This window comes from Pteropus alecto, unplaced genomic scaffold (assembly GCF_000325575.1).
Source record: "Pteropus alecto unplaced genomic scaffold, ASM32557v1 scaffold67, whole genome shotgun sequence".
Lineage (NCBI taxonomy): Eukaryota > Metazoa > Chordata > Mammalia > Chiroptera > Pteropodidae > Pteropus > Pteropus alecto.
The window spans coordinates 9,000,966-9,013,111 of NW_006441061.1; the positions used below are offsets into that span (position 1 = coordinate 9,000,966).

Here is a 12,146-nt window from a genome sequence, read left to right on the forward strand (position 1 = left end):
TCCTCACTCGCTAACTTCTAGAAGCCAGCTCTGGGTCCCCTGTGCCTCTCGTCCTCTTGGGCTTCCCGATGCCCCCCAACATCGCCCTCGGCCCCCCACCCGGGTTCCACAAGACCCCCCGTAGCCAGGGGGAAGAGTCAGCGAGCCGCCGGGCCCACCGCCGCGGACTGGGGGTGCAGGAGACTCGCTCCCGCCCACGCACGAACGTGAGGAGCAGGCAGCGAGCGCGAACGGCCGGTCCCGCCTTCACCTTCTGATGCGCCGGGCTCTCCAGCAGCTGCTGTTTCAGCTTGACTTCCCTCTCCGTTATCTCTCTCATTTTCAGATTGACCTAAGGAGAAGAACAAATGCATTAGAAAGGCGCCCGCTTCCCAGCCCTGGTGCCCATCGCCCCCCCAGGGCCCCCATTCAGTCGTAACGCGGACTCAGACACAGGCGTCGTCTAGGCCGGTTATACACACAGAAAGACAGGGCTTCCGCGTGGCCCGTGACGGCGGGGAGCACCAGGCGGCCTGCTGTCCCAGGACGGGCCCCGTGCCCCCGGCGCCGGCCCGCCAAACCGTCTGCGGGATCCCCACCGCAGGGCCTAACGGCGCTCACGCGCTCCCTGACCGCACAGAGTAAGCTACGGCGCCCTCTCCCGGAATCACCAGGTCGAAGACGAACTCCAAACCATAATTATAAAATAATACCGTGGAGACAAACACCCATCGGTGCTCACAGGGACGTGGGCAAAGCTGTCACACATGAAGAAAAGGCACAGAACTGAGTCCCCTATCGCTACACGAGAATACAGACACGTCAACGTACGCCACTCAAATCAAGAAGGTGGACAAGTTGTTTTTTGAAAGGAAAAGATAAAAGAAAAATCGATATAGATAAATCCGAAAATAAATGAATTCGAAGACATGGATAAACGGATGGGTAAATGATAAAGCAAATACTGTATAATGGGTGCTGGGTACACGGGTGTTCTTTGTGTAACTCAACTTTTCTGCATGTTTAAATTTTTCATGTAAAACACTAGAAATATAAAAAATTTCGTTAGAAAATCAAGCTAGGCGGCCTCCTCATACAGAAAGGCTTTCCCGAGGAGAGGGGTGCGCTGGGAGCGTCAGCGCGGCTCCGCAGGACAGTCTTCCCAACGGCCAACGCACAACACGACAAGGTCAAGGGTGCGTAAAGGGCAGGAAGAAGGCGAGAAAGAAGAACGGACTCTAACGCAGCAGAGCGCAAACGGTTCGCCAACCCAGCATGAGGGTACGCGACGGCCCCCTCACAACAACAACAACAAGCAATCCAATTTTACGATGGGCAAAGGACCCGAGTACACACCTCCCCGAAGCTCTGCGAATGGCTGACACGCACATGTGAGAGGCTCCCTGACACTCGTCCTAAGGCACAGGGAGGCACCACGCCACACCCTCCAGGACGCCAAGGACAGCGAGGGTGGTGGGAACCGGAGCCGCGGCTACCGCTGCTGGAACGTGGATGGTGCCACTGCTGGGGGACAGTGTGCCAGTTCTTCAGAAAGGGAAACACAGTAACCACGTGACCCAGCAACTCCGCCCCTAGACACAGACCCAAGAAAAATGCAAACGCCCCCTCACAAAAACTGTACGCGAACATTCGTTCACAGCTGCAGGACGACAGCCGAAGCGTGGAAGCAGCCCCGAATCGGCAGAGGAACGGATAAACACGACGTGGCCGGGCCCGGCCACGGAGAGACGCCGCTACGCCGACGAGAGCCGAGAGCTACGGCGACGCTGAACGGCGGAGTCAGACATGAGGCCGCACGGTGCGCGACGGCAGACGGGCGCAGGGGCAGGGACACGCGGCGGCGTGTGAGCGCTCACGCGGACGGAGCTTCCTGGCAGGTGTGGTAAATGTGTCTGGAAGCCGTGGTCACAGCTGTACAGCCTGGTGGCCATGTTAAAACCCAGCGACTGTACACTTAAAATAGTGAATGTTATAGCATGTGGGTTACAACTCAACTTTTAAAAAAGTTAACTGATGATGGTTTCAAATTCTACATCGCAATTAACCTTTGAGAAACTACCACTTATCAAGTTTTGGTGTAGGATCAAAAAAAGATGAGCATAATTATCTGAACAGATTATGAAACCCTCTCTCCTCTTCTAATTATACATCACACGAAGCCAGATTTTCTTCACGTACTTCAGTAAAAACCCACGTATTGCAACAGATTAAATTAAAAGCAGGTAAGAGAACCTAGCTGTCGGCCAGTGAGGCGGATAGCAAAGAAACTTATATAAAAATATCACTTTCTGTTTCGGATAATGGTTTCCTTTTATACAAAATCCATTATATTAACATGACATGAGTTAGTTTTCTAGTAAATTAACCAATATTTCAAAATTTCCTTGCATTTAACATCAGTAGATTATTTTTTTTAATTACTTGGGGTCCACGGTGATTTAAGAGCGTAAAAGGTTCCGGAGATCAAAAAGTTTGAGAACTGAACCTGCACGAAGGCACGAAGAGCAACACGAATGTAAAATGGAGGTGAGCGCCATCCTCTATTTTCAATTACGCTGGGAGGTAACTGTTGAAAGCAGAGTGACGTGCCCGGTCTGTGACGAAGTCAGCGACAAGGGGAGCCCGAAGGTCAGAAGCGCAAGGACGTTTCTGACAGTCCTCGCGAGATGCGATTGCTTCGTGAGGGCCGAGCATGATGACCTGAGATGCACACTGAAAACCCAGAGGCAGCCCCCTCAAGAATACTGCAGATGAGATGGAATACTAAAAATACCCAACGCGAAATAAGCCAGAAAAGCAGAAAAACTGAGCTAAATCGAAAGCAGACAAGATGCTAAAACCCGGACATCGTGATAACCACACGGAACGTCCCTGGTCGAAACACTCTGGCGAGAAGGCCCAGACTGTCAGCGAGGAGCAAGACCGGCGCCGGCACCCACGGGACACCCGCTTGAGAGAGAGGCAAGAAGTGAAAATTCAAAGGGAGGGAGCAGCCGTGACGGCCACACTGGTCCTAAGAACACTGGAGCAGCTACGGTGACGTTAAACGAGGCGGCATGTGGGACAAGGGTGACCGCCTGGACGAAGACGGACCTTTCACGACGACAGAAGGGTTAATTTGTCAAGGAGACATAAACATCCTGCAAGTGTGTAAACGCAACAACAGCCTGAAATACACAAAGCAAAGAGCGAGAGCGACACGAGAAAATGGGAAACAGACGCAGTCATGGCTGGAGACATCACCTCCGCTTCCAGTCACCGAATGACGGCCAGAGGCTCCAGGCCAGACACCGACACCGGACCTGAACCGACACAGCCAGGCCCTCCGCCCGGCCCGGCCCAGCACAGCGCTATTCCGTTCTCGCCCACGTGCGCGTGACGCCCCGCAAGGCCCTCGGTGGCCTCGCACGAGTCTCCGAAGGCCCAGAAGGACTGAAATCAGAGCATGTCCTCAGACGACACAATGAGCGGTCCAAGCACGGAAAGATCTAGAACCATCCCCTCCCCCAAATATTTGGGAACTACACTACAAACTTCTAGATAACTCAAAGATAAAACAAGAATCTGCTAGTGAAACAAAATATTTTAAGAATAAGGAAACCACAACACAGGAGAATGTGGAAGGCGTGGCTTAGAGGCATGAACCACTCTCCAGCATCCGTAAGGAAGGGAGAAAAGATTTAAAGGAACTGACTTTCTACCTTAAACCAGCAAAGAGAACAAATTAAACCCAAAGGAAAAAAAAATCATAATAAAGGCAAGAGGAAAACTTAAATGAAAAACAAAAGAAATCGATAAAAACCGAAAGCAGAAAACAGAAGGGGACATCGCTACAGGTCACACGTGTACTGAAGGACAGTGAAGGAGCATTATGAACACTACAGATCATACGTGTACCGAAGGACAGTGAAGACGCATTATGAACTTCACGCCAATAAATTCGACAATGTAAATAAAGCTGACACATTCCTTGAATGTCACAAGTCACCAAACTGATATAAAACTAAACAGAAAAACCTAAATCCCTTAATGTATATTAAAGAAATTAAACTCATAATTAAAACCTTCCCACTACGAAAACTTCAGGCCATGATTCCATCAAAGATTCAAGGACAAAATAATACTAAACATACACAAACTACTTCACAAAACAGAGGAAATATTTCCCAACTCATTTTCTGAGGCCAGCATTACCCTGACACCAAAACAATAAATACAAGAACATATATACAACAAAGCACTTGATTCCTAAATATGTATGTTAAAAAAAAAAAAATTCTTGCAGCTCATTAGGACAAACCACCTCATTGAAACTGGGGCAAAATATTTGCGCTAACACATAACACCTGAGCCCAAACACCTCTGGTCACTAGGGAGACGCGAGGTCAAACGACGACAAGACGCCGCTGTGCACCCGCCCACACGGCCGAGAGGAGAGACCGGGACGGCCCGCAGCGCCCGCGAACGGCTGAGCGGCTGGGGTTCTCCGCTCTCGCTAGTGCGAGTTTAAAATGGTGTGATCACTTTGGAAAATATTCTGGCAGGTTCTTCTACAGCTAAGTACATACTTATCGTAAGACCTGGCAATTCCGCTCCTGGGTATTTAGGCAAAGAAATGAAAATGTCCCTGCACGTAAAGACTTGTACGCAAATGTACTTCGCAGCTTTATCATACGAGGCAAAAACTGGACGCACTCGCCGTCCAGCGAACTGTGGTCTGTCCGTAGCAGGGGACCCTGAGTGTGAAAGGAACTGAACTGGAGCAGGCAATGACGCAGCTCCGTTTCAGCGAAAGCAGCCGGACGCGAAGAGTGCGCCCCGCACGCTCCCCTCTCCACCAAGACCTACGAGAGGCGAAACTGCCCCAGTGAAGAGGGCAGAGTGGGCGCGCGGCACCCGGGCGGGGTGGCTGCAGAGGTGCAGGAAGCGCTTCCTTGACTGAGAATGCTGAGCGGACACAGTCACATCAAAAACTCAGGGACTGGGTCCATTTATTCCATGTCCATCATGTTATCAGTAAAGCTGGGTTTTCTTTAAAAAAAAAAAAAAAAAGACGAAATTGGCTGGGAATCAATAAAAAATCAAAAGCGCCACAGTTCAATGGTTCACGGCAGAACCCCAGGATTCGGGACAGAGAGATCAGCCTGCCACACACACAGGACGGGGCATCTAGACAGCAGCTTGGAGGCCCCCTAATCCCGGAGAGAGCGGGGACCCCCACCCAGTGCCTGACTGTTCAGAAGCGCCCCAACTGGGAAAATACAGTGCACCATAAGTGCACCCCCACAGTCACACAGGCCCGGAGCGGGGCAGGTGGGCAGCCCAGCGTGGAGGCAAACGGGTCCTCAAGGCAAGTCCCAGGGAAAGGTGTGCAGGACACCTGCGCAGCTGCCGTCTCACCTGGGGCAGGACAGCCCCGGAAGTGATGCCGCACAGAAAGACCCACTGGGGTCACCTGACAGATGACTCTGTGACTGCAGTTACCGAAGGGGATGAGAGCCCTCGGGCGCAGTCCAACATGGAAAGGAAGTGAGCCCACGGGAGACCCTACAGCTGGAAGGAGGCTGGGACGGGGCGAGAGCGGAGACCTGTGCTCGGGGGCACGCGTGCGCAGAACCCGGGCCTTAGCAGGCATCGAGGATCTGATGCTGCAGAGGGGGGACCACCAGCATCACGAAGCCTCAGGCGGGCGAGCGTTCGGGGGCAGCTACAGCCCCGCAGACATCAGAGACCGGAGTGGACACGGCAGCAACGCGAGTTCGGCGGGGAGCTTTGGGACACCTCCCGGGGAGCGGCCCTTGCCACGCAGAGTGTGGGCCTCATCCCGCACCGGAACGCGCACCCGAGGGGAGCCCCACGAAGGCGGTGACTGCCCGAGCGAGCGCACGCCTATGACACCTGAGTCTGCCCTAGGGAGAGATGCCACACAGGACGAGGGTGGCGGAGCCCAGGGTCGGAGCTCACAGCTCGGCCGACACCAGAGTCCGCGGGACGGAACGTCTGTTACGGAAGAGACTTAAAGGAAGTAGCCAAACTTGGAAGACACTGAATAGAAACATAAATGCGGGCGAAGGGCAAACTGCTGAAAGCCGAGGCGAGCACTGACCGCAGGGAGAGCGTGAGGACGGGGAGGGCGGGCGCCGCGGAGCCCTCCCACCCCGCGCTTCGCACCCGGCGACTGCCCCGTCAGCGCGGGGGCGTGGCCAACTGCACATCCGCCCCCGTGGTCCCCGTGAACGTGGCAGAACGGTGCGGACGGGAGGGGCCCGGGCTCCATGAGCGGAGTCCCCGTCGCTCGTCGTCCTGGAGTCAGAAGGCAGTGTCCGCCAGGGACAGAGCGAAGCTGGACGGCGAGTGTCCCTTTGAAATGCGAAGGCGAAGAACCAGAGCACTCAAGCGGGAAGGTGACAGAGATGCCGCCGGACCACACAGACCGCGTGCGCATCGGCCGAGCACACGGGCACGCAGAGGCGACAATAACCTGGGGAAGCCGTTCACAGAAGTACAGCAAATACCCGGGTCACACTCTTAACACGTGAGGAGCGTGATCGGGTCGGGGGTGCGGTGGGAGGGGAAGGGGGGGACCCTCCCAGAAGAAGCGAGCAAGCAGTTCACCAAAGAGGCAGCCAGCCGGGCAGGCTGTTTTTTACCTCAGCTGTCCCCTCACCGCCCCCAGCCCTCTGTCCCCTGTGGGCTTACTCTTTGTGACTATGGGCCTCTTTCCGGTTTGTCCATTCGTTTGTGGGGTTTTTTTAGATTCCAGGTCAGTGAAATCATACGGCATTTGTCTCTCTCTGCCTGACTCACTTCACTCAGCGTCACACCCTCCGGGACCATCCCTGCTGTGGCAAACGACCCACCTCCCTTCTCTGACTGGCTGCAGAACCTTCCCGCCCGTGCACGTGCACCGCGTCCTCCTACCCATCCACCAGGGGACCCTGCAGCTGCTCCCACATCTTGGCTATTGCAGATAATGCTGCAATGAACGTGAGGGGGTGGTGCTGGTATCTTTTTAAATTAGTGTTTCTGTTTTCTGCGGATAAAGGCCCACAGGTGGGACCGCGCGCTCCTGTGACAGCTCTAGTTTTAATTTTTGGAGGAATCGCCATACTGTCTGTATTTACTCTATTTTTAAAACTGCAACGTGACCAGTGAATGAAGAAATAAAAGACACTATTTTTCACCTTTCAAACTGGCAATTATTTTTAAATAATTTCCAATATACGGGAAGACACAGAAAATGACACCTCCACGAACTGAACATACCAGGAAAACAGTACAATCCTTATGATCAAAAATTCGGCAAAAACCCATCAAAAGCCTTTAAAAATGAACCTCAGCTAAACTGCCCAAAACCACTGCCCACCAGGAAGGAGTGGGACAGACAGTGCACCCAGTAAATAAGAACCGCGAGAATTTACATCACACATCATGCTTATAGGTGCTAAGCTTATGGGGAATTTACATTTTGTTCTGTTCGCTCATCTATGCTTTCTAAGTTTTCTAGAATTACCAAGTCATTTCTTCTAGAAAGGAAAAAAAATCAATAAAAGTTGTATAAGGAAAAGTTGAAACGTGAACGTCCAGCCACAGAGGAACTGCCACGCAAAGGCCGGCTGCCGTGGCGGCCGCGGCAGTCCTGAGCACCATTCCAACCGAGTCCCTGCGGTGTGCGCGAGGCCGGGCGGACAAGGCAGGCTGCCCACCGCCAGGGGCGACCGTTTGAGCACTGCCGGCCTCCGCGTCCACACCAGGACCCGGAGGTCCCCCAGCCACTGCGGTCAGTCCGCCCAGCCACTGCCAGGCCTTGCTGCCATCTCTTCCTAGACCTGGGCAACGTCCTCTTGATGCGGACGGCACGGCGTCCGCTAAGTCCCACACCCGCATCCAGGCGGAGACCAAGGGCAGTCGCCGTGCACTTGACGCGGCCTCGCTGTCACGGCGACGGGGAGGCCCGTGCAGGGAGCGGCGCGTCCGGGCGGCCGGGCTCGCTGGCTCTTCCACGACGCCCACGGCCGCCGACGTCCCTCTCACACCTGCGAAGCCCGCGCGTTGTAAGGTACACGCACAGACCGGCTCGCAGAATGTATTAGTGGTGTCCCGAGCTGAACGCTTTTTGCAAATAAGAAGGCTTATTCGAATAACCGAGAGGCTTTAGTCAAGTGATCCTATAACTAGTCACGCTACTAAAAATAGCCATTCTTTACATACATCATGTAGGAGACTACAGTGTGAGCTCCTAAATGTAAAAGGAGAAGACAGCGTTTAAGGTATCATCTTTCCTCTTAATCAAAGGCCATCTAAGATTGAGAACGTCTTTAATGCACTTAGATGCTTAAGGTCAAAATAAAAGGGCGTAGTCACCCAGACCACACACACGTCCGCACGTCCGACTGAGCTGGCCGCGCACGCCCCCGCTCCCGTGCTCAGGACCCCCGTCTGTCCTGTTGTCTTCTCACTACAGCGGGGCCTTCTGGACGCAGACACCCAGCTCCCGTGGCCCCTACTCGGGCCTGGGTCCCAGCTTGACGCCGGGGAGGGTGCTGCTCTGGGAGGATGACGACCGGCCACCCAAGCGCGCTCACCTTGTTCACCCAGAACACCATGGCGTCCTCCAGGTCGTACGGCAGTTCTTTCGAGGCGCTGAATGTCGAGAAGCGCTTGACGCTGGCCACCACCTTCTCGATGCTGATCATCTCCACAGTGTAGGCCATCATGAGGGCGTCCACCATCGCCATGTGGGCGCTCTGCAAGCAGAGGCCACAGTGAGTTGCCCACCCACCTCTGCCACCAGGTTCCATGCAGAGACCCGGCTCAGACGCTGCCCTTCCTCTTCCCTCCACATGAGGGGACAGGGAGGCCTTATCTGCACGTCACTCCCCTTGGGGTGGCCCAGCCCGGTGCCCTGGAGTGTGGCGGGCTCCATCCTGCTCACCCCCCTGACGACCCGGGCAGGGCCGGGGGAATGCTTGCTTTAGGGCTGTGAGTGAAGGGGGTGTGTGTGGGGGGACACGTGTGTACCAGAGGCCACACGGCCACCGGCAGGCCCCTGGGGACCCCCAGGAGCTCTGCACACTATAACTACGCCAGGCCGTCGAACCGTTTCTTCCTAGAACCTGAGAATCACCCTCTCGACCCACAGCGCATCGTCCATGGTCTAAGAGTCGAACGACGACAGCGTAAAATGCCGTGAGCCGCCTGAACAGAGCACGTGGGGGCATCGAAAACGGCCTAGACCCAGCATGGTCTGGGAAGGGCCCATCGGCGGGACGGCTCAGAGCAAGACGGGGAGGGGGTGCTGGGGAGAGAAGGAGGCATCTATTTCTTTTGGCACAAAAACACTTATAAGATTCACGTCAAACGGTGTAAGAACGGACTCGACACCCGTATCGTGACATCTGCAGAAAGTCTGCCTCCCCACCCTGTGAGCGCGCCTCCACTTAACCTTGGCTTTCAGGGCGCTCATGAGACAGCTGGCAGGGAGCTGCTCTTTCCCCCATGGTCCAAAACAGTCACGTGACTCAGCGACACATAACTCTGGAGATCGCCACATTCAAAGCTCCGCGGGCTGCTGGACACCCGTGCCCACACCACCCTGCACCTGAAGAAGCAGGCCAGCTTCGCCGCCTCTGTGCAGCCGACATGACACCCTGACAGGCTGGAGCACCGCATAAGTGCCCATAGCACCAGGGCTGTCACCCCCCCCAAAAATGCACAGGACACACGGAATGGGGGGAGGTGCACAGGACACTCACCATCTTTATGGGCGCGTGGCTGAGGTCGGGGTCCGTCACGGGGGTGTCGTCGCTCTCCATCACGTAAATCCCTTTCCGGGACAGTGCCTGGATGACAGACTGGTGTCCCTGTAAGGCGGCCACCTGGTCCCCTTTCAGGATGAGGCTGCAGACACGGCAGTACAGCTCGCTGGACAGCAGGAGCTTGATGACAGGTGGTTTGATGTGCTCCTGCTCATACTGGTCGATGTAAAAGGGGTCCCTGAGGTCCTCGGGGATGTTATCTGAGCCAAGGAAAAGGACCACGTGAGCACGACACGCATGTTCAATACGCTCGGAGGACAGAAGGGCCATTAATAACAACGTGCGACTCGCAGCGTAAGACCCCAGCTGGCCCGCAATCCCACTGTCTCCTCTACTGGCAAACTAGCGACTCACACCACCCGGGGGACATGGGCCACGTGCGTCGCTTAGTGACTTTTCCGCCATGACCTCGAGGATCAGCTCTCCTGACGTGACGGCGAGAAGCAGGTGGGAGCCCCTGAAGGGCTAGTGGGCTGAAGGGAACCGAGATGCGCCAGGCTGGGCCTGCCCACGCCCGGTCACACCGAGGGCGGGGGCAGGGAGCCAGGCGCATCCTCTTTCTGATGGCAAATCGGAGATGACAATGAGGTCACACTCTGCGGTCTCTACAGAAGACAGCGCCAGGCCTGCTGCCGCTGTGGTGAAGGCAGCTCGGCGACAACGAGCCTTGGCGTCTGGACCAGGTGGCATTGAACTCCACACGGGCCACGCGACTCAGCCATCACGATTCCATCACATCCCGATTTCTGTCCCTCCTTTACAAGCAAGGAAACTGAGGCACAGGGAAAGGAAGCACTGTGTCCGAGGCCACGACAGGCAGAAGCCAACTGCGAGCCCACAGTCTGATCCACAGAGTCTACACACCAGCCTCTTGAGGACAGCCGGGGACGTCCGCTTTCTGGACGGCTGACAGTCTCCCCAACAGCGTCCCTCACGCTTGTTCTGGAGGATGTCAATCGCTGTCCCCTGAAGGGGGGCACTCTGTGGGCAAGCACCTTGGCCAACACCAAGTTAAGCGAGTTAAGCTGACTCCTTTCCACGAGGACCCGGACCTTTACCGTCCGTGCCCCGACACCCCCACAGATGCCTTCTGGGACACGCCGCCTCTAGGGGAGTTAGGAAAGCCCAGAGCCACAGCGCCCCTGCACCCGCAGCTTCAGCTACCCACCGCCAGCTGCGGCCTGAAAATACTACATGGAAATTTCCAGAAATAAATGACTGCTAAGCTTGAATCACATGCCGTTCTGGCTGTGTGGTGGACTCGTGGGCCATCGTGCTGTCTCGCCATCCCTCTGGGCAGCGTCCCCAGGCCGTACGCACGCCCGCCCATCGGCCACTTAGCAGCCGTCTTGGTTGTCAGCTCGGCAGCGCAGCACCGCGGAGCTTGTGCTCAAGTGACCCTTAGTTTCCTTCACAACGGCCCCAAAGCACAGGAGCGGAGATGCGAGCATCCGACGCCCCAGAGACGCCGAAAGGGCTTGCCGTGAGTGAGACGGCGCGGGCAGGGATCGTGAGAGGCGGACCACGCCCATGCAGCTTTTGCCACGGTCCACGGTGGCGCCTGCCTCACTCTCCTATGGCTGCCGCTGCCCTCGCCCTGTGCCCAAGTCATGAGGCGAGTTCGCCGCAGGTGCGCACGCGCGGGGCCAACGCACGCAGGCTCGGGGCCGCCCTTGGTTCCCGGCCTCCGCTGGGGGTCTTGGAACGTGTGCCCCTCGGATAAGGGATGACTGCACCTCCCGGAACACTAGTGAAGGACGCCACGACACCAGTGCTGAAAGAGTCACGCTGAAGGTGGGCGCAGGGAGCCGGCCCAGCGAGCAGACGGCAGCTGACACACGGCAGGACGCGGGGCCTGGTTCCGAACTGACGGGCCTCTCACCCCACTTCATTTTCAGAGCTCAGGCCAGATGCTTGGGAAAGACGCAAGGATCACTGCAGCAGCAGCAGCCCAGCCAGCCAGGGCTCTCGATGACAGGTAGGGTGGCTCCCTCCCCCGCTGTCCACCTCCTCCCACAGTGCCTGTCCCTCGGTCTCCTCTGCTAGCTCTCCCTCATTTCTCCAGATACCGGGAAGGGCACTTCCTGGCTCACTGCCCAGGTGACTGCGGTCAGGCTCATGGCTTAAAAGACCACATATGGGTCATCGCCAAATGCACAGCCTGACTGCGGCCACTTTCCTGAGGTCCTCTGCCCCTCTGCCTCCTGCGCGCTGCACCTGGAGGGCCAATCTGCCCGTCAGTGGACTGTAACGCATCCCAGCCCGGCCCTCCTGAGCTTCGTCTCAAGGTCAGCCGCTTGGACTAAAAGCTTCAGAGTCATCCGCTCT

At 56.1% G+C, this 12,146-nt stretch overlaps 1 protein-coding gene across 3 annotated transcripts in view; it reads right to left on the bottom strand.

Annotated features, from left to right (window-relative positions):
• CAMSAP1 (calmodulin regulated spectrin associated protein 1) overlaps positions 1-10,159 on the bottom strand; it is a 31,194-nt gene extending 21,035 nt beyond the window's left edge. The window contains exons 1-3 of one of the 3 annotated variants that reach the window (XM_006918192.3): positions 9,756-10,151; positions 8,586-8,747; positions 251-331 (exon numbers count right to left, since the gene is read on the bottom strand). In XM_006918192.3, coding sequence (XP_006918254.1) covers positions 251-331; positions 8,586-8,747; positions 9,756-10,088 — 576 coding nt within the window. In that variant the 5' untranslated portion in view covers positions 10,089-10,151. Of the gene's footprint in view, positions 1-250; positions 332-8,585; positions 8,748-9,755 lie in introns of all 3 variants that reach the window. The other 2 variants (XM_015594262.2, XM_015594263.2) reach the window with 2 other exon arrangements.
• Between the last annotated feature and the right edge of the window lie 1,987 nt (positions 10,160-12,146).